The sequence below is a fragment of the Mya arenaria genome, chromosome 13 (genome assembly GCF_026914265.1).
Source record: "Mya arenaria isolate MELC-2E11 chromosome 13, ASM2691426v1".
Taxonomy (NCBI): Eukaryota; Metazoa; Mollusca; class Bivalvia; order Myida; family Myidae; genus Mya; species Mya arenaria.
Genome location: NC_069134.1, coordinates 2,903,339 through 2,925,586, shown reverse-complemented (window position 1 = coordinate 2,925,586; position 22,248 = coordinate 2,903,339). Strand labels below are relative to the sequence as shown.

At 35.7% G+C, this 22,248-nt stretch overlaps 2 protein-coding genes across 3 annotated transcripts; both read right to left on the bottom strand.

Annotated features, from left to right (window-relative positions):
• Positions 1-22: 22 nt before the first annotated feature.
• On the bottom strand, positions 23-15,379 carry LOC128213256 (TLC domain-containing protein 4-B-like). Of its 2 annotated transcripts, none has more exons than XM_052918839.1 (7): positions 15,321-15,379; positions 12,487-12,725; positions 11,898-11,987; positions 7,891-7,949; positions 5,862-5,956; positions 5,453-5,526; positions 23-3,089 (listed from the first exon to the last, which is right to left on the bottom strand). In XM_052918839.1, exons 2-7 carry the CDS (start codon positions 12,666-12,668, stop codon positions 2,783-2,785), a joined length of 807 nt encoding a protein of 268 aa, XP_052774799.1. In that variant the 5' UTR covers positions 12,669-12,725; positions 15,321-15,379; the 3' UTR covers positions 23-2,782. The 2 variants fall into 2 exon arrangements, with proteins under 2 accessions (XP_052774799.1, XP_052774800.1); XM_052918840.1 differs by having other exon boundaries at positions 15,260-15,337.
• Positions 15,380-17,650: 2,271 nt separating this feature from the next.
• On the bottom strand, positions 17,651-22,103 carry LOC128213046 (ribonucleoside-diphosphate reductase small chain-like). The gene is made up of 8 exons (XM_052918527.1): positions 21,917-22,103; positions 21,051-21,083; positions 20,848-20,886; positions 20,408-20,662; positions 20,083-20,216; positions 19,102-19,330; positions 18,671-18,889; positions 17,651-18,295 (listed from the first exon to the last, which is right to left on the bottom strand). Exons 1-8 carry the CDS (start codon positions 21,995-21,997, stop codon positions 18,128-18,130), a joined length of 1,158 nt encoding a protein of 385 aa, XP_052774487.1. The 5' UTR covers positions 21,998-22,103; the 3' UTR covers positions 17,651-18,127.
• Between the last annotated feature and the right edge of the window lie 145 nt (positions 22,104-22,248).

Sequence of the window (22,248 nt, the reverse complement as noted above, 5' to 3'; positions counted from 1 at the left end):
AATTACAAAATGATACACAAAATAAATCTTCAACATTTATTATTCATGAGGAAACAGAATATTAACTAGGCAAAGAGCATTAACTAGGCAAAGAGCATAAGATACAAAAACAGTCTAAAATACCAAGGTTCAAGTGCCACTACACCTGAAGCAATCAGACATTCACTGAACATGGTAAATGTATGCCACATGATAAACTTGACATTATATTTATAACAACGTCATAAAGTGTTAGGTAACATGGAAAACACGGAACAAAATGTACACGTTGTGAACTGTTAAACACAAATGGGCATGAAAATTAAAACCATCAGCTGTTTTGTAAAAGTGGAAAAAAATTATCAAACAGACTCCAGTCCAAAGTGTATGTCCTTCCCTGTGTGACAGGGCCATGTACTTTATATCCACCATATTTTACTGTAAATACTGGGATGATAAACACATTTTCTAATAATACAAACTGCCTATTGGTTTGTTTCAAATAGCAACATAGTTATATATTATAAAACGTTTGATATGCTAACTTTGAATATAATGATTATGTGATTTTATGTGATTATAAAGCAATAATGTTTCAATAAAATAATAACATCAAAGCTTATGGAAGTGTGTCAGTAGTTTCCTGATTTGTGTTGTTATCAGATAGATGGTAACAACTAATAATTATACATGCACTATGCAATAAAAAAATACTGACAAAATCTACAAATCCAGAATTAATGGACTGGCACTCAACAGGCAAACCCTGAATACAAAAATGACTATTGACTTCACAAGTCATGAGGTCAGAGAACTTTATAAAGTCGATAACAACAAACACAGTTATCTTGCTTCATGCATTATACATTAACAAATAAATTTAAAAATGCCATCTTCGTTTTGGTATTAAACAATGTACATGAGCATCAGTTATTACAATACTGGTAAATGCTTGTTTTTGAAATGACCAGTTTATAGTATGACTATAGTATGACTCTTTATACATGCGTTTGTGTATGTTCTGTCATTTTACTCTGGTAAAAATAAATTAATCTCACACATATCAACAAAGATCTGAAAAAGCTCTACGTGTATGAGTCAACAGTTGTTTATGCAGCACATTGAAAATGGCTCTTGTTGTTAATAAACACAGTTCACAGCATTCTTTTTCTCAAATTTTACCTTAAAATTTGATGAAATCAAACATATACGTTTAAAATCAATTTGGAATGATAAAAGCTTAAAATTGGGTCAACATTTAGAGAACAAACAATAAAATACCAGTATGCAAGCAAATATATGTTTGCCGCGGCATGAATGCATGTTGTCTGTTCTTATAAAGGGGTATAACTCAACAATGATTTAAACAAGAGTTATGGAACTTGCTGCCCATGTATACATTCTCACTGATATAATGTACAGTAATTTCATGTGAATATCTTGAATGCTTATTATGATAAAGCTTAATTAAAGCTTATGCATGGCATTTTCAAACTATCAAGGGCAATACTTGTCTGTAAGTAAGCACATATGCATTTAATCACAAATAACATGTGTAAATGTTTCATGTGAACAACTTGAATGGCTATAAAATTATGGCCAAGTCAAGGTGCATATCTTTACAATAAGTACAGCCAGATTTATGGGCCTTGCCATTAATCTGCCTTCTGTCTCTGGCAACATGTTTACCAAGTTTCATTTGAATATCTTGACAGGGTTTAGAGCTATGGCCTAGGGTAAAGTGTTCTACAATACCAATGTATCTATGGCTTTGAAAAAACTCAACTTATATTGGTATGTTTAACAAAGACAACATTCAAAGCACAGAAATTAACAGTGAGCACATTCACAGAACTTATCAGAATCAATGTGAATTTAATTTTCCTGGGTAAACATCATCAAATCAGTACTGCATGTACTTTTTGAGTGAACAAGAGAATGTGGGGCACAAACGCATGACCTAAGGGGTATACCACCTTCACCAATATCTATTTTGAGTGATATGTAAAATTATGCCATTAATATGCCTTGTTTTGTGATGTCATGTCAGCTCATTTACAGAATGCTGACGACTGCCCTTGATAGCTACCTATTTTGTTTCTCAAATGAATATATTTATTCCAAGTCAACATACATTTGTTTATACAGATGTGACTGGTGAAGCTCTCCATTCGTTAAACAGTTATGAATATTTGTATCAGGGTGGTTCAACATCAAATGTCAGCTTAACAAAGCATTTCAATATTTGTACCACTAATTGTCCTCAAAATCTCAAAAATAGAAATATACAATTCATGATTAAAAACTAACGAAAACAACAATCTATCTTAGGGTTAATATTTAAAGCAAAATAACATTGTGCATTGTCTTCTCATACTCTCACTTACTTCATCATATAATAATAGTCGTAAGTCTGCCATCTAGCAACCATGGAATGGAAACTCCAAAATTTTAACACATCCAATTTTGTGCAAATCTATCACAGTACCGCTAGTTGTCTAAAACTCCAACAAACCATAACAAAGTGTGGATGAGGTGTATGTACATATTGCACAATTGGTGATAACTTGTGCCATTTCTACATGAGGACACCATATCTCACTAAAACTCACAATAGACCACCTATTACTAACTAATTTAAAAATGCAGACTCAGCAAACACCATAATTTACATGTTAATGATTACTAGTAAGTCCAAAACACAATTTTATCAGTTCACTTCAGTCTTTGAAACATCAAGTTTGATTCTTTGTGAAAACAGCATAGTCTGTGAGCTATAAAGGTTCATTTTCGATCACTTTATTTATTCGGATTTCAAATCTGCAACAGTGTTTTTATTAGAGTCAACCTTTTGTAGTTGCTTGACAACCCCTTTCAAGAGTTTGTAAAACCAGAGAATGTTGAGAGTATCCAACACAATACAAGACAGCACCAGGACGTATCTAGCACCCTCGGTCCGGTTAAAACCATCCGTGCCGATAATCGTGTATATCAGGTACCAGCAGGGTGGCAACGTTACGATACGGCAGGCAAAAAACACTGCAGTCAATACAACTCCATTCCAGAAATAAAGTCTTGTGGATTTCATACCCAGGGCATCCAACATCCATCTGTAACAAAACATTTAAGATGATATATAGAACTGGCTATAGATAAATGATACTTTACAAAGTATATTTTTCACATTTTGTGTTAGTGAATACAAAAGTAAGTAATTTATACACCAAATCTAATTTTCCAAAACAAATTATTGAAGAGAAACACATTGATAATATCATTCTAGTTATAACAAATCGCAAAATTTTATTAAAACTATTGCATAATTTGATTTTGACAATTCTATATGATTCGGTCAATGTGTATATTACTGCACTACAGACGACAACAAACATGTACTTGTTACATACATGTACTTTCCATGTCAAGGGAAGCAAATCTTATAAAAGATGGAAAAAAATAGTCCCAAGTTGTCTGTACAGACTGGAATGATCAAATGTTATCATCCACCAATATTTTTAATTCTTTCACCGATATGCATGAAATAAAATATCATTCTAACTATAACTGTCAAAAGTATATCAAAACATTTTCACATACAAACAGCATGTTTCATTTGATTTTGAATCATTGCTTTTGAATAGCTTTAACTTGAACATTAAAACAGACATGTGTATGTAAAAATAGACCAACCAACAACCTGCAAGCAGCAGCTATATCTGTATACATTTTTAACAATAAGATACCACTATCTTTAAATAAAGAGTTATATTCATGTACGAGCAGCAGTCACAAAATTCCTGGACTGTCACAATAAAACAAAAACAGTTTGTTTTATCTTCAAGTTGACTCATTTATTTTATATTAATTTACAAGGTTAGAGAACTGAGAAATATATTGATCTGGCAACCAAGGGTAGACGTTCCAGAGCCCTTTGAAATGTCTCCTGATTTATTGTACTTTATCAAACTTAACCATTATTATTCACATGCTTGTTAAGTTGTATTAAACCAATTAACTGATTATCTTCATGTCTATGTAAATTATAACTTATTGTAAAGCCTTAATAGAATTAAGCGATGCACCAAATCAAGGTTGAGTCATTTTTAGTGAAGTCAAAATCGTTGTAACATAAAACAGCATGGCGAAATATTGCAACAGTGTTGTTGTTATTTAATGAAATAAAAAAACTCATTCCATCTGCTGAAATATTAGATGAGATGGATTCTTATGCTGTGTTAATCTCTTTGGGCATGAAAAATATTCTAAATTTACTCCTGGTTATCCAAAAAATACATGTGTAAATATTTACATTTTCCTAGTCCTTTGGGTAGATAAAACTTGACATTCATATTGTATAACCCGCAAGGGATTATGATGTCATTGTTTATTTCAATAATGTGCTCCAATTGGATAAGCAGAATGTCATTAACCAATGCTATACGATGCTACAATATCAGCTATTTTTTTATACAAATGTATCATGTTTGTTACTCTTCTTTAAAAACAAATACTCCATTGCAAAAGATACTGCTTATGTTTAATCACATGAATATTTCTTCTAAAATGTAAATATAAGTACTGATTGCATGTTTTCTTGAGTTTATGCTGTATGAACACAGAAGGGCACGTGAGCAAATGACCAAGCACGCTTCATGTAATTTGTTTGCTGCGGTGCCGTACTGCATTCATACAGCATTAACGCAAGAAAAAATGTTATCATAATGGGACAATCCTTAAATACAATGAAATCATTTACTTAATTAACAGTTTTCTCTTTTGTCTTTTCTTTTCACTCTCACATTTCTGATAAAAGAAAATGGTCAAGTCATGTTATGCATGTTACAAGTACATATGCATTAGTTTTCATGGAAATTGCAAGAACTGTAGGCTTAAATAATCCAAACAATTTACATTATGTCAAAATGAAGTCAACAGTGATCTGTGGATACAACAGTATGTAGTTAGATAGAGAGTTCCCTGAATTATAATCCAATTCTTTTTGACAATTAATTGCAGATAAATAAAATAGAGGATATTTTAAATATGAGTTGTCATTCAATATGGAATTAATTAAACAAGTTTTCTAAAATTGATCACATTTTAGCCTTGGCAAGTTTTTAGAAATTTTAGTAAACAAGTTTATTAAATTTTGTATTGGATGACAAATGTTATATTTTATATCAATACACTTATTAAGTGAAATCATTTGATTATTTCAAGTGCTAAATACATAAAACATCACTACATAGAACATTTCGAAATGCTATTCATTTAAGACCTCACATCAAGTTATTATAATCATACTTACATTTAATAGATATATAATGACATGTGATATACATGCAATACAAAACAGGAATAATTTTGATTCATATATTTAGCACGACATTTTTGTGGCACGGTCAGACCTGGCAATTTAGGAACAACCCTGTTTTCAAGATACTGACATTGTAGGAAAATAACTATCACAAACCTATTGTTGACAAACACTGTGGAGAACTCTGCCATTAGACGGAAGTTGGCAAAAAATACATACACTCCAAATGCCTGAAAATAAATATTTTAATGTAAAACAAATTTTTATGTTCATGACAAACTTTAATCAAACTTAAATATTATTTGTATTTTTTTTTTCATTTTTTGTTTGTTTGTTTTTTAGCTGTTTATCTATGAAGAGAACAGGAGAGGGAACACTTGTCAAATGAGATAACTTAATAGTTAATATTAAGTGTTGTGATTCTTCTACATACAGTGCCAATATTCAATAAATTCTTGAGTTTGAAACTCAATCCGGCACACATCTTTTGCAAAATATCAAATTAAAGATTGTTTGAAACATATGACATAAGAGAATAAATACCAAGCTTTCCACAAACACTTACTGTCACATAGAAGTAAGCAAAGACTGAGGCAGCATGGTGGAGAACGTAGCTTCGGTCACCAATATGGTTCAGATTCAACACCAGGATTATCATGTCTGAAATAAACAGGCTGATAGGATTGCATGCCTATTAGGACATACTGTCTGTAATATTCTGGGAGGTGATAAGAACCCAGGTGAAATTTTATATGTACTTTCAACAATTGTTATTAAAGATACCATTAACAAGAGATCTTTGTCAAACATTATGCACCCATTGGATGCCTTTGATGCAGTTTTAAGATTATGACCGTTCAAAGTGTGAGGATAGTACATGTAGGTACAGTTTTTAATCATGTTCAGATGATGACTGATATTTGCAGATAAAAATGTATCATTTCCGGAGCAGGGAATAAGTAAATATGACAAATTTTAATGATGAATATGAGTTATGACCTTTGACTCTATGACCTCAAAATCCATCAGGAGTCATCAACTGGTCACCCAAAACCTTGATGTCAAGTTTGAGGGCAATGGGTGCAAGCTTTTTGCGTTCCAGGTCACTGGGACCTTGACATTTGACCTGCTGACCCCTGAACTCAATAGGGGTAATCTACATGTCAGGCCCAACCTCGAAGTCAAGTTTGAGGGCCATGGGTGCAGGCATTGTCAAGTAATCACTCAAACAACATTTCCTCATTCAAAGTCACTGTGACCTTGACCTTTGACCCAATGACTCCTAAAATCAATAGGGGTCATATATTGGTCTGACCAAACCTTCATGTCAAGTATGATGACTATAGGTCCAGGAATCATCGAGTTTGCCTTCAAGGTAACTATTACTTTGACCTTTGACCCCTCAAATCAATAGGTGTCAGCTAATGGTCAGGCCCAACCTTCAAGTCAAGTTTGAGAGCCATGGTGCAGGCATTGTTGATTTATCACTCGGACAACCTTTTATCATTAAAGGTCGCTGTGACCTTGACCTTTGACCCGCTGACCCCTAAAATCAATAGGGGTCATCTACTAATTAGGCCCAGCCTCCATGTCAAGATTGATGACCATAGGTCTAGGCACTGTTGAGTTACCACGTGGAAAAGCTTTAAAATCCTTTTACCATTAAAGGTCTCTGTGGCCTTGACCGTTGACCCTCAAAATCAATAGGGGTCATTTACTGGTCAGGCCCAACCTCCAAGTCAATTTTGATGACCATAGGTGCAGGCATTGTCGAGTTATCATTCATCCAACCTTTTATCATTCAAGGTCACTGTGACCTATACCTTGGGCGACGACCCTCCAAATCAATAGGGTTCATCTGGTCAAGTTTGAGAGCCATTGGTGCAGGCATTCTCGAGTTATCACTCGGACAAGGTTTAAAATCCTTTTACCATTCAAGGTCACTGTAACCTTGATCTTTGACCCAATGACCTCTATAATCAATAGGGGTCATCTACTGGTTAGGCACAACCTTTATGTCAAGTTTGATGACCAGACTTCCAGGAATTGTTGAATTATCACTGGGACAAGCTTTGGTCTATTGACGGACCGACCTTCACACTTTCCGAGATGTGCAAAGCAATATATCCCTCTTCTTCGAAGGGGGCATAATTAAAGTTATTGACTAGGTGAATGTATGAAATTTGATAGACTTTCAAACAGCCAACTGTTATATACCGGTATTCAAGGTCAAATATGCAAGCCCAAAAGTTTTGTTTTGTAATATCAATGAGAGGCATAACTCTTGAAATAATTTAGTCAGAATAATGTGACAGCATACGAGCAATCCATGTCTGCCATATACACAATAGTCTGAAGTTTCATAAACTATCCACCATCCTTCTTCAAGACAGTAGTTTTAGTATTTTTAATGGATGGGAGATCACTGGGTAGACAGCCCAATGCATTACCACTGGACCATCATTCTGCCAGTGACATTATATAACTTTTAAGGAACATAGATAAACTGGTACATGAACAACAATTTGACCTTCCAAGGTTCACAGCATCAAGCCACTTATTCAGTTTGAATGTTAACCACTTATTGCACTCACCTGCCATCATGTATCCTATAAGTATGGCACACGTAGTCTTCACCACTTTACTGTCAGCCCTGAAAACATAAAGCAACATCATGTAACAAACCTAACGAACAGTGTGTACATATAAATATATGTTAATAGCATTTGAGTGTTTCAAGTAACAGTTAAATCAGTCATCATGTATAATATCTGTTAGCATTTACAATATCTGTATACATGTACTCTGCATGTATATCTGTCCAGACCCACAGTTGGGGTTGAGCTGATTATGACCAATGTTGAAAAACATTTGTTGTTATGGAAATATAATTTAGCTACAACCTGGTCATTTATTGTTAATGAGTGAAGGCTGCTTTCGTCTGCGCTCTAGGAAATGACTGTGAATGGGGTATATTTTATCAATCAGCTGTCATCAATGATTAGTGGAGTAAAGTATCACAATGACAATATGTACAAACTGCAAACGACTAATTAAAGTTTTATCACATTTGTCTTTATGAAAACAGAAAAGATAAAAAAATAACAAATTGTTTAACAAGTTGCAGTATCATATCTTATTAATAATTCTCTTAATGAACATATCATAGCCAAATGAACCTCGAAATTTCATTTTTCCAAAGTGTTCTTTCGGTAAAAAGTTAATAAATTACTATTGGCTGCACTAGGATGAGGTATATTCATATTTACATATAAATTCTAAATATGAATGAAATCAAACTAAATGTTCATTTACTGAATTGGAATAATATACTGATAGTTAAATTAAAATAAACTGTTTCACTCACTGTGTACTAAAACTTTGATATGTATGTACATGATTTCAAAATTTTATTCAAATGGTGATGTTAACATCGATATACGGTATGTATAAATGGTAAACTTATATGTATGCATTTTTAATGCAGTCAAAAATGCAGTTGTATCAAACATTGATGTAAGTTCTAAAAATGACTTAAAATGATTGTCTAGCAACATATTTTTTTTTATCTGGGCACCCAGGAGGGGAATTGAAAAAGAGTCATTACACATAATCCTGTTACATTATAAGAGCCACCTACCAGACAGGGTCTTGTATAAGAGCCACCTACCACACAGGGTCTTGTATAAGAGCCACCTACCAGACAGGGTCTTGTATAAGAGCCACCTACCAGACAGGGTCTTGTATAAGACCCACCTACCAGACAGGGTCTTGTATAACAGCCACCTACCACACAGGGTCTTGTATAAGAGTCACCTACCACACAGGGTCTTGTATAAGAGTCACCTACCACACAGGGTCTTGTATAAGAGTCACCTACCACACAGGGTCTTGTATAAGAGCCACCTACCACACAGGGTCTTGTATAAGAGTCACCTACCAGACAGGGTCTTGTATAAGAGCCACCTACCACACAGGGTCTTGTATAAGAGCCACCTACCACACAGGGTCTTGTATAAGAGCCACCTACCACACAGGGTCTTGTATAAGAGCCACCTACCAGACAGGGTCTTGTATAAGAGCCACCTACCACACAGGGTCTTGTATAAGAGCCACCTACCACACAGGGTCTTGTATAAGAGCCACCTACCAGACAGGGTCTTGTATAAGAGCCACCTACCAGACAGGGTCTTGTATAAGAGCCACCTACCAGACAGGGTCTTGTATAAGAGCCAACTACCAGACAGGGTCTTGTATAAGAGTCACCTACCAGACAGGGTCTTGTATAAGAGCCACCTACCAGACAAAGTCTTGCATAAGAGCCACCTACCAGACAGGGTCTTGTATAAGAGCCACCTACCAGACAAGGAACTGGACAGGGTCTTGTATAAGAGCCAGCTACCAGCCAGGGTCTTGTATAAGAGCCACCTACCAGACAGGGTCTTGTATAAGAGCCAGCTACCAGCCAGGGTCTTGTATAAGAGCCAGCTACCAGACAGGGTCTTGTATAAGAGCCAGCTACCAGCCAGGGTCTTGTATAAGACCCACCTACCACACAGGGTCTTGTATAAGACCCACCTACCACACAGGGTCTTGTATAAGACCCACCTACCAGACAGGGTCTTGTATAAGAGACACCTACCAGACAAGGAACTGGACAGGGTTTTGTATAAGAGCCAGCTACCAGCCAGGGTCTTGTATAAGAGCCACCTACCAGACAGGGTCATGTATAAGAGCCAGCTACCAGACAGGGTCTTGTATAAGGGTCTTGAATAAGAGCCACCTACCAGATAGGGTCCTGTATAAGAGCCAACTACCAGATAGGGTCCTGTATAAGAGCCAACTACCAGACAGGGTCTTGTATAAGAGCCACCTACCGAACAGGGTCTTTTTATAAGAGCCACCTACCAGACAGGGTCTTAAATAAGAGCCACCTACCAGACAAGGTCTTGTATAAGAACCACCTACCAGAAAAGTATCTTGTATAAGAGCTAACAACCAGACAGGGTCTTGTATAAGAGCCACCTACCAGACATGGTCTTGTATAAGAGCCATTTACCAGAAAAGTGTCTTGTATAAGAGCCACCTACCAGACAGGGTCTTGTATAAGAGCCATCTACCAAACAAGGTCTTAAATAAGAGCCACCTACCAGACAAGTTCTTGTATAAGAGCCACCTTCCAGAGAGGGTCATGTATAAGAGCCACCTACCAGACAAGGTCTTAAATAAGAGCCACCTACCAGACAAGGTCTTGTATAAGAGCCACCTTCCAGACAGGGTCATGTATAAGAGCCACCTACCAGACAGGGTCTTGTATAAGAGCCAGCTACCAGCCAGGGTCTTGTATAAGAGCCAGCTACCAGACAGGGTCTTGTATAAGAGCCAGCTACCAGCCAGGGTCTTGTATAAGACCCACCTACCACACAGGGTCTTGTATAAGACCCACCTACCACACAGGGTCTTGTATAAGACCCACCTACCAGACAGGGTCTTGTATAAGAGACACCTACCAGACAAGGAACTGGACAGGGTTTTGTATAAGAGCCAGCTACCAGCCAGGGTCTTGTATAAGAGCCACCTACCAGACAGGGTCATGTATAAGAGCCAGCTACCAGACAGGGTCTTGTATAAGGGTCTTGAATAAGAGCCACCTACCAGATAGGGTCCTGTATAAGAGCCAACTACCAGATAGGGTCCTGTATAAGAGCCAACTACCAGACAGGGTCTTGTATAAGAGCCACCTACCGAACAGGGTCTTTTTATAAGAGCCACCTACCAGACAGGGTCTTAAATAAGAGCCACCTACCAGACAAGGTCTTGTATAAGAACCACCTACCAGAAAAGTATCTTGTATAAGAGCTACCAACCAGACAGGGTCTTGTATAAGAGCCACCTACCAGACATGGTCTTGTATAAGAGCCATTTACCAGAAAAGTGTCTTGTATAAGAGCCACCTACCAGACAATGTCTTGTATAAGAGCCACCTACCAGACAGGGTCTTGTATAAGAGCCATCTACCAAACAAGGTCTTAAATAAGAGCCACCTACCAGACAAGTTCTTGTATAAGAGCCACCTTCCAGAGAGGGTCATGTATAAGAGCCACCTACCAGACAAGGTCTTAAATAAGAGCCACCTACCAGACAAGGTCTTGTATAAGAGCCACCTTCCAGACAGGGTCATGTATAAGAGCCACCTACCAGACAGGGTCTTGTATAAGAGCCACCTACCAGACAATGTCTTGTATAAGAGCCACCTACCAGATAGGGTCGAATAAGAGCCACCTACCAGATAGGGTCCTGTATAAGAGCCACCTACCAGATAGGGTCCTGTATAAGAGCCACCTACCAGATAGGGTCCTGTATAAGAGCCACCTACCAGACAAGGTCTTGTATAAGACCCACCTACCAGATAGGGTCTTGAATAAAAGCCACCTACCTAGGGTCTTGTGTGAGAGCCACCTACCAGACAGTGTCAATATCACTGATAATGACATAGATAATGTTGTTACAATAGTGTGAGCCACCTTAATGTCTTAATCTACGATACAGAGCCTTATATTACAGAGCAGATAATTTTGGTATAGGGTAAAGAGCCACTTACCAGACAGGGTCTTGTATAAGATCCCAATTGAAGACTAAAGTGTACACACACAGACAGCTCACTACAACTGCATGGATGCTAGACAGGGCACTGAAACATACAGAATATGTGTCAACACAGCTACACCTCAATCTCAATCCATTGTATTACACACAGTTCTCATTTACATCAAGTATTAGTAGTAAGTACAAAGGGAAAAGTTCAGAAACAATAAATAAAACCACCCATTTATATTTTTTTAAAAAGTGCAAGTCCCAAAGTAAAAAAGGGAGTACTGGGCCATGATTCAAACAGTCTAAAGTCCAAGTCTAGACTCAGAAAATAGCTTTCAATATATAATTTGTCTTTATTCCATTTTTTTTCAAAATTAAATGTCAGTTTCAAAGAGTAATAAAATTCACAAATTTTAACCCTAAATACAGAACTAGAAGAAAATTACAATGAAAAAAAGATTTGCAGTTTTGCCACTTGAGTCTGAGCTCATACTTGAGACTGCTTGTAATCATGACCACAGGACCTGCTATATGTGAGTAAGTGTGAACCCTGGTACTATGGACAGTAGTAAGCCACATACTGAACAACCACATACCTGCTATACCACCAGATCTGCTTGCCGATAGGCAGGTCAAATACCCTTGGAATAAAGACCCTGTTGAATGCGGGCACAGCAATATAGTACAGCAGCAGCCCAACCAGACAGCTGACCCCTGACACCGGGTAGTAGCTCCAGTCAATCGGAATCTCCGACAGTTTCAACCCTTCCAGCCCCATCGCTCATCAACCACTGTCACAAACCAGACATCACAATGAGTACAAGTCTGACAAATACTGCAAGATAAGAAATAAATACATGATCAGTTTAAGTTTTACTAAACAATCTGTATAATTTGATAAACATTACTTCAGTTAATAAACAGCAACAAAAAAACGTCAATAACCTACTCTATGGACTTCAACATTTCATACAGCCAGAGAAGAGATAGTCAAATGCAGATCAGCTGATAACATATATTTAAATGTTTAAATAACTTACAGATAATTCATGATATACAGAAAGTTTTGTTTACTTAGTGTCAGTGTAAGATAGCAATATATTTAACCAAGTTGACACCAAAGGCAATAGAATGATTGACTTTTGATGTTCACAAGATGAAATGTATTGAATCTTACAATGAAACAAACATTTTTTGTCTTTATTTCGTACTTGTCTTCATAATTTTTTTTATGTTATCTGTCATTAAAATATCAATAATTGGTTAGATATTTAATTGGAAAAATGTGCCAATTAGTAGCCTAAAGACATTTTATATATATATTATTTTTCTAACCAGCTTTGTACGACACAAAGTGTGATTACTTTTGTTTGTTTTACATGAATCATGCAGCCTAAAATGAGGGAAACATTGAAAATTTATTTCAAAAACACACTGTTTCAAATGATGAGTTTAACCGGATATAATCCACCATTATTTGAATTAAAAAAATAAATGAAACAAGTAGTTTCTGCATTTTTTCTTCACTATGAAAGTACATACAATATACATTACATGCATTCATTTGATCCCAATGGACAAGCCTATAAGACAGTGACTCCCATATGCACTTCTGGGCTAATGACTTTTGAAGTTGTTAGACCAGCAGCTGCTGGCATTTTATTTGTCAGGGTCATGCTTTAGGTTTATCCATTTGCTCTTACTTCTGTAACGGTCCGCTGTATGTGGCGGATGTGAGTTACGCTCTGCTTTCCCGATGGTTAATATTACGTATAAAACAGAAGTACGTTCATACCGGATGTAAACTTGGTTGGTAATATGCAAATTAGCAAAGCCCGAGCTATGTGAGAATAGAGAAGTTAGTGTATATAAAGACCAGTGGACCCCTTCAGGGTAGAGCATGCTTTTCCCTGAAGGGATCTGTTGGTGTTTGTTTCATTACGCCAGAAAGCTTGGCTATCTGGTGTTTGTTTGTTTGGCGTCGCAAGTTACACTTCATTGACATTCTATCTGTTGCAAATGATGTGAACTTCCTGCAATAGTCAAGGACTAATAAAGAAATAAATAATAGCATTAAGTCAAATGTGTTAATGTGAAGTAAAGTTTAAAATAAGACCTGTCACAGATAGTGACGAATGCCCCTCAAGCGCAATCCAGTTTAATCAATTACGCAATTATTAATATTTCCATGATTCAGGAGGAGCTATCATGAACTATAAGCATATGCTGGCCCCTATGATGGTTGACGTCAAGTGTGCAATAGTGATGCTATAAGAGGTAGGGTTGTGGATTTTGCACAAGTCATATCATCTTTTTGTACCTAAGACAATGTGCAAAGAAGTTTAAAAATATCTCCATGCATGACAAACGTACAGCTCTGACAGAGATCAACTAGACTCTATTTAAGTGCATATATGCAGCATTCTGTAATGGTTAAACTCTAAAAATCACCTTGAAATTTTAGGTGAGGCCTTGGCTTTTGCATTAGACATCGAAATGTATGTACCTAACTCATGTGCCAATTAACTTAAGATCGCTCAGTGCATGTCAAAATTACAGCTCTTACATAGATGTTCTAAATGCATATCAAAAGCATTCCATAACGATAAAGCTCTAAGTTTGACCTTCAACTTTGAATGGTAGGTAATCTTACACGTGACAGTGAGTGACAAAGTTATTGTTTGACACATATACTCTAAGTGCAGCAATGAATAATGAATAAACTTCCAAGGTTTGCCTTGAACTTCAAGAATTGAATGATTTTTAAAACCAGGCCTTATCATATATATCTGGCCTCTGATTGGGACTGTATTGTCTTGCAATCAGGGTCGTCTGCGTTTGCAAATTGTGACATATTGTCTGGGCTGTATTAGGGTTTTGACACATGGTCCCTATACATTTATTGGAATACAACAAAGTTGTATTTGAAGCAGTTTTTCCTAAGGAAGAGGAAAAACATATTTCTTTATTGGAGTACTACATACACTTTTTGCTTGATAGTCATAATAGTACGATGATGAATAAATCAGGGAGCTGAATAATGATTCATAGCTCATAGTTAGAGGCTGGTTCAATTGACCTTTGGCCAGTTGATCATAATGTCACATGATGACATCAGTTCCTTGTTTTTCTTTAAATAACAAAGATAATTAAAAAGTCAAAAATATTGATTCAATTCGATTTTCAAGTCAAAGCTTGGAATGAGTACCAACCATCTTTTATATAATAAATATCTTTCTACTCTCATCCGAAAACAAGATTATCCGATATGTTGTCAAACCATTATTCTTGTTAATATTGTCACTTAAAATGCATTCAAAATAAAGGTAATAAAATTTATGATGGAGCAATTGCTATAAAAATAAAAACCTTTATCTGAAAATCACTGAACTTGATGTTTTTTACAAAAATAACAATAAAAACTGCGTACCGTTCTTTGGAACGTCACATGAAAAGCAGACAACAATTTGTATGTTTCTTTGACGTAAATCCATCTCAAACGCAGTGATTTCCCTTGCTCGAGTTTAAAAACTCAAACATAAAAACATGACGACCTTTTATAACTCACTATACTGTATACTTCAACAAATAAAAATATCGATAATTAAGAGCTTAAAATGTATGTAAGGGTCGATTCTCATTTTTCCTGCGTTCATGCACATGTACATGACATCTCAAAACATGCAGAAAATGTTACTTTAAAATGAGCATGCTATATGTAATTGTGCTAAAAATGAATAAGTAAAATGACCATAAGAACTTTACATATAATATATATGTTTAGTGTTAATAAAACTTGAAAATGTGATGTCCAGAAAAAGAAAAGCTTATTTTCCGTCTGTATTTATAGTTTGGTGTTTCAAACGGCATTAATACGGTGGCATATACAGTAAGTGACATACGTGTGGGTTTAATCGCATTAAAATGTTCGGTTTGTGTTCACCAAGCCGGACAAGTGGATTTCCTTTGGGTACTCCTTTTTACCTACCAACGCATGACACTACTCTCGCATAGAGTTGTGCCAAAAAGAGCGATTAATATAATGTAATAAAAACTTTTTTCGCAACATTGTAAAATATAATTTTTCAACTAAACTTACGACTGAATTGCTCATCTTGTTCAAGTAACTAGCATATCACATTTAAACGACTCAAGTATGTCGATTAAGCCTGCGCATAAACGTGGATTGGAAAAGTTTGATGATCTCTTGTCTCAGTCATGTTTAAATTACAATGTCGTGAATTCGGCATACATGCCATATCCCCCAGCGGGGAAAAATACCCCGGAATTTCGACCCATCCCCTGGTCCCCCGCCGGGGATCAATATCCCCTGGAATTTAATTTTTTTTTTCAAAACTTGCTTAAGGTTGACAGTGGAAAGCATCAATTACATTATGAGGTTGAAATTCCATTAAGGACCAGGATGATTTAGTCCAAAAATTATTGGAATTTGAGTGTATTTCTGTATTTATTTTTATATTATTATGAATGCAGATTTTGCGCAAATTTTCGTAAAAATCCCCTGGTGCAATATCAAAATTCCCTGGAATTCAGACCAAAATTCCCTGGGAAGCCTCTCAGAAATATGGCATGTATGATTCGGGTGATATTATTATGTGAATCCGATTGGACATTTTAACAAGATAAGTATGAACTCGTTTGAACGAGATACTAGGGACTTTTTTTTCAAAATTCACTCTGAGCTCATGACCAAAAGTGTAATGAAACCTTTGTCTGAACTTGATACTTCAGGAGTGGGTTGACCTAGGACTATGACACTAGCGATTTCAAATTTCAAGTATTAACACATCCAGGGGTGAAAGCGAAAAGGTTCTATCTGCCACGGAGAACATGGTGTCAGAGGGACAGCACACTCAACTATTCCCATGCAGTGTTGGTGAAACGTGCATGGATTACAGTTAAGTTAACTTAAACATTCATGCAACACCTTCAACAGAAAAAATAAAGGGACATAATATGAAAGAATATCATACTTGATTGGATCAAGTTTCAATGCAATACATGATGTTCCGAGTTATCATTGATTTGTATGTGCTTACATGCAAGACCTTAACAGTTGAATAAGTCAAAGCAAAATTTATATTAAATTCATCAGAGTTCTCCGACAAAAAATACTCATAAGGGTTGGAGGTCTTATAAAGTGTCAATGCAATATAAGCATTTGCTCAGATATCAACTTCTGATGTGGTTACATGGTTTCCTGCAAAACCTTAGATTTGCCAAGTCCTGTTTTAAAAGGGCAATATTTTGCATTATTTACAGGATACCAATTAGATTATTATATAAAGTAGGTTTGATAGTTGGGAACATGTCTCAAGGTTCAGATGCTATTGTGTTGTGAGCAAAGTAAAAAACCAATGTATGGACCCAAAATTATGTTTCTTCAGTGACCTATCGACAGTTTTCTCATGACTAAGTTGTAAAAACAAACCGATACAAGATTTAAAGAATAAATATCAAATGATGCCATTAAGGCCAAATCGAGTTCTTAATTGCTCAATTCATTATATTCGGATTCCATGCCCATTGGCAAACACCCGTCAATCCATGGGCACAACTCCATGTTTCAGGTCTAGGATTGCTTCACGAATGTTTCCACAAATGTTTCCTTCAAGAATGATAATCAATATATCATAGTTAAAATGCCGTGCCACGGCGCATACACTATTTTCCCTCCAAGCTTTGATATCAGAGTAGCTTAATAACCATTGCTTTATTGTTCTTATTCAAATACAAAGACCACAAATTACATATAAGCATGTTTATTAAAGACATAAGACAATTGATAAAAGTTACACATTCTCACAATTAATAAATATGAACATGTACCCGCATTAAAACATGCATATTCAATAACCGGTTAAATCACAATATTGAGATATTCATTCCTTGAATAAAACTATGAAATTAAATTGAACTAAAAGCTAAAATAAATACGTAAAATTACTAAAATATGAATAAACCGGAAATTCTATTAAAATGGCAAACCATAACATACATTTAAAATACATTTGGGATAAAATGATGCAATGTTATGTGATATTGCACAGAAAACAATCTTTGATCTACTTCATGAGTAAATTTAGGTCTCATTGCACATGAACAATTCTTGATCATGATGTTATGCAAATAATTGGATTACTGATGTACAACAGGTGTGATTCTTTTGTTGTGTTGTACTTGGCACTATTGTAGGTAAAACGATGGGTAAAGTTTCTAGAAGTCTTCATCTAAAGTGAACTCGTGTCGTCCGCTGGATTCCGCCTTCGACCCTGACATGATCCCCATCTTCTGGTACTCGCCTACTCGTTTCTCAAAGAAGTTTGTCTTTCCCTCAAGTGAGATCAGCTCCATGAAGTCAAACGGATTCTCCTTGTTGTACAGCTGTGAAGATATATGAATGTCTTTACAAATAAAAATTAAATCTTAGATCTTTTCATATCTTATTGTACCTAGGCTTCAGTTATGATACGCCAAGCACTAAGTTGGATAGAAATTCATACCAAATTTCATGGCGTTGCGCATGTTATATTTAATGAAGGGGAAAATGATTTGTAGGATACTTGGGCATTTATCTGCAACAGAAAACAGGTCTACTTGTTAACAGCAGTTATTTCACGAAAAAAGATAAAATACTTCAAATACAACTGATACAGGTACAATTCTTTGGAGTGCGACTTTTTTACTTGAAAACATCAATGATTTGCATGTTCAAAAAAAGTGATAAGAGGTTAAGAACTTATAGCTGCCTTTACATACCTTTTCGCATTTGAGCTCTACCAACAGTCTGTCAGCTACAAACTCAATGTACTGCTTCATGAGATCACCGTTCATGCCAATTAAGCGGCATGGTAGGGCTTCTGTTAGGAAATTCTGCTCTATCTTGACAGCCTCATTGATTATCTGTTGGACCCTCTCGCAACTTGGCTTGTTGACCAGATGGTTAAACATCAGACAGGCAAAATCACAGTGTAAACCCTGAAAAGTTCATTGTCAATTTAAATTAAATATTTAAAAATTTGCAACCAAGTTTCAATCTAGATACAGTTTCTGTTCTTTGAGACCAATTTTTAACTTTAAGACCACCAAAGAACAGTTTATAAGAAACATCAATCCAAACTGTAATGCACTAGATGATTTTATATACTTGAAACCACATTAACCCAATATTCCATAGGTAATAACTGTACCTCATCTCTAGAGATCAATTCATTGCTGAATGTTAGTCCTGGCATCACTCCCCGCTTCTTCAGCCAGAAGATGGCTGCAAATGAACCTGAAAAAAATATTCCTTCCACTGCGGCAAACGCCACCACTCGCTCCCCATAAGTGGACTCTTCATCATTGATCCATCGCATTGCCCAATCAGCCTTCTCTTTCACACATGGCATTGTCTCTATGGCATTGAAGAGGAATTCCCTGAAAAATGGCAGACAGTGTAAGAGCATTTAGTTTGAGTCTATTGCATCATTCATTGCCGATTGCTCCATGTTTTCATAAAACAGGGCTTGTTTATTTATTCATTGCTAGAATTCTGGCATATTAGCCCTGATTAAAATTTCATCCAGCCAAAAATAAACCATAAAATTTGACCCAAATTATTTCAACAGCACACCCAAATAAGCAGTGCCTGATATAGTACAAATGTTTTCATTAAAATTTACAGAAAAGGATAATTAAATATCAACACAGATTTCTATGAAGGATAGGGCCTAAAAAAAAATTATGTCTGTTTCGGGTAACCCGACCCTACCTATAAAAATGCGCTGACCCTAACTATTTTTTTTTTCCGTTTCTGAGCAAAAAAATATTCGTTAGCGAATAGAGTTACGAAGGGCGGATAAATGCAGATTTTAATCAGAATTATTGTGTATATGATAAAACAATGTCAGGCAATGACAGTAATGTAGGAAAGACTGCCATGTGCAAGGAAACACTCTAGCTTACGACAGATTACTGTCATTGCCGGACTTTGTTTTATCATATAAACAATATTTCTGATTAAAATCTGCATTTATCCACCCTTCTTTACTCTCTATTCGCTAACTTTTTGCTCAGAAACGGAAAAAAATAGTTAGGGTCTGCGCATTTTTATATAGGTAGGGTGGGGTTACCCAAAACAGACATATTCTTTTTAGGCCTCAGTAAGTATTGCTTCAACCCAAGCATACCTCTGTTTGTGGTCTTTGATGTATGTGTCAATGAGAAGACTGTACATTTCTGAATGAATGTTCTCCATGGCAATTTGAAAGCCGTAGAAACACCGAGCTTCAGTTACCTGGACCTCTTTACTGAATCGCTCAACCTGTAATAAAGTTTCCCATGATTTCTGGTTTAAACAAATATCAACTTACCTTGAAACTCTAGTCACATCTATTTTCTTAACAATAAATCTGCTTTATTAAAATCGGGCTATCTAGAACTCAACGCAGTAAAATATTTATCACCAAACTGAGGAAAAAATGGCATTTGATGTTAGGAATATTTCAAACATACCAGGTTTTCATTGACAATGCCATCACTGGCAGCAAAGAAAGCGAGGACGTGCGAGATGAAGTGCCTCTCATCATCCTTCAGGGCATCCCAATGCGCCTGATCCTTAGAGAGATCCACCTCCTCCGCTGTCCAGAAAGATGCCTCAGCTTTCTTGTACATCTGCCATATGTCATGATACTGGATTGGGAGAACTACAAATCGACGGGGATTATCCTTCAATAGTGGCTCTTCTTGGACCTTTTTTACGGATTTAATCTGAAAAAAAAATACAAATGAAATTTGCACACAACAGTTGCTTTTACTGTAGATTACAAAATGAAAATAATCGGCAACAATTGCTGGCTCAAAAAAAGGAGAAACATTGGTAGCTATCAATCCATGAAGAATATTAATATTATGACATTGCAGTAAAAACATTAATACTAAGGTGTGACAAATACCTCTGATTTGGCTGTTGGCGTAACTGTTTTCTGTAGGTTCTGAAATATTTAGAGTACATATTTATATTTCAAATAGTAAAAGGTACCACTATTAAAATTCTTTGACATGTTCTTGGTTGATTTATTTCTTCTTATTATTATTATTTATTTCTTCTAAGACATTTAAACTTCATCTTTACTAAATTAGAACATTTCAATCTTACTGTTATTTCTCCAAGTACTTTTTGCTTTGGTGCCTGAAACAAAAGTGGATAACATTTATCTATGTGTATTTATTTATTATACATCAAATGCCCTATACTTCATATATATATATTTCTGCAAAGAAGGCATTGATTCCAAGTATTGGTGCCAATGTTAACAAAATAAATATATTGTCAAATTTCAGTCAGATATCCTGGTTTTGTCTCTTAAAGCTGCACTCACAGATTAACCGTTTTTCCAACTTTTTTATTTTGTCTTGGAATTATCAATTTTTTGCGTAAATATCAAACTTGTGATAAAAGACTGTTGACAAAAGATCAGATCAAAGATTTTCCTATTTCCATTCAAAATCCAATGTTTTATGGCTTAAACCGTTAAACAGTTGAAGAAAATGCATAAAACATTGATTTTGGAGAGGAAATATGAAAAAATGTGACTGGATCTTTTGTCATCAGTCTTTTATCACTGGTTATTAGATATTTGCGCAAAAAATGTTCGTTCCAAGACAAAAAAATAAAAAGTCAAAACGTTCTTTATGTGAGCGCAGCTTTTAAACTGGCTTTAAAGCTGACCCTCACAGATATACTGGTTTTACAACTTATATTTTGTCTTGAAAAAAATTCGTGCTCTTCATTATCTGCCACAAAAAAATATGTATTTCGATATTTTGCATTCAAGTTAAGTCTTTCTTTTTTCATCACATGTAAACTGAAAATGAAGGAACATAGACAAACGCGCGTATAGCAAAGACGCTATCATTATATTGCTGTCAAGTCAAGTGCTGTTACAGTGTAGTTCCTTTTACTTCAGAAAGTCAACACAAAGAATAACACTTCCCGCCATATTTTGTTGGAAAAAAACTCACCTTGTTTTCCTGAGAAACCTTCAGTTTGTTCATGCTTGTAGCAATTTCATTTTCATTCTGTATTCTTGAAGTAGACAACATTTTGTTTAAATGATTAGAACAGTTTTGTCAAGTTTCAAAATGTTATTTTTCAAAAATATTCTGCGCCGCTTCCAGATGTCAACACTGCACTGAAACCCCACCAAAATCTTAATTCATATCCTCGCGCGCTCCTTTCACTTAGCCAATCAAACAACAGCAATGAAGAAAACACACCTTTTGATTGGATCATTATTTAGCTCAGTCCACTGTAAAATGTAGGCTTGTTAGGATTGTTATATAAATTATTTTTA

Bases quoted from the DNA above. Each gene is read 5' to 3' on its own strand.
- LOC128213256 (XM_052918839.1), bottom strand. From the start codon at position 12,668: ATGGGGCTGGAAGGGTTGAAACTGTCGGAGATTCCGATTGACTGGAGC. The intron at 7,950-11,897 runs GTAAGTGGCTCT...TTATGTTTTCAG, and splicing joins CTTATACAAGACCCTGTCTG to GGCTGACAGTAAAGTGGTGA. The intron at 3,090-5,452 runs GTTTGTGATAGT...GTTTTGTTACAG, and splicing joins ACAGTGTTTGTCAACAATAG to ATGGATGTTGGATGCCCTGG.
- LOC128213046 (XM_052918527.1), bottom strand. From the start codon at position 21,997: ATGTTGTCTACTTCAAGAATACAGAATGAAAATGAAATTGCTACAAGC. The intron at 20,663-20,847 runs GTATTTGTCACA...TTTTTTTTTCAG, and splicing joins CGCCAACAGCCAAATCAGAG to ATTAAATCCGTAAAAAAGGT. The intron at 20,217-20,407 runs GTATGTTTGAAA...ACTTTATTACAG, and splicing joins GCATTGTCAATGAAAACCTG to GTTGAGCGATTCAGTAAAGA.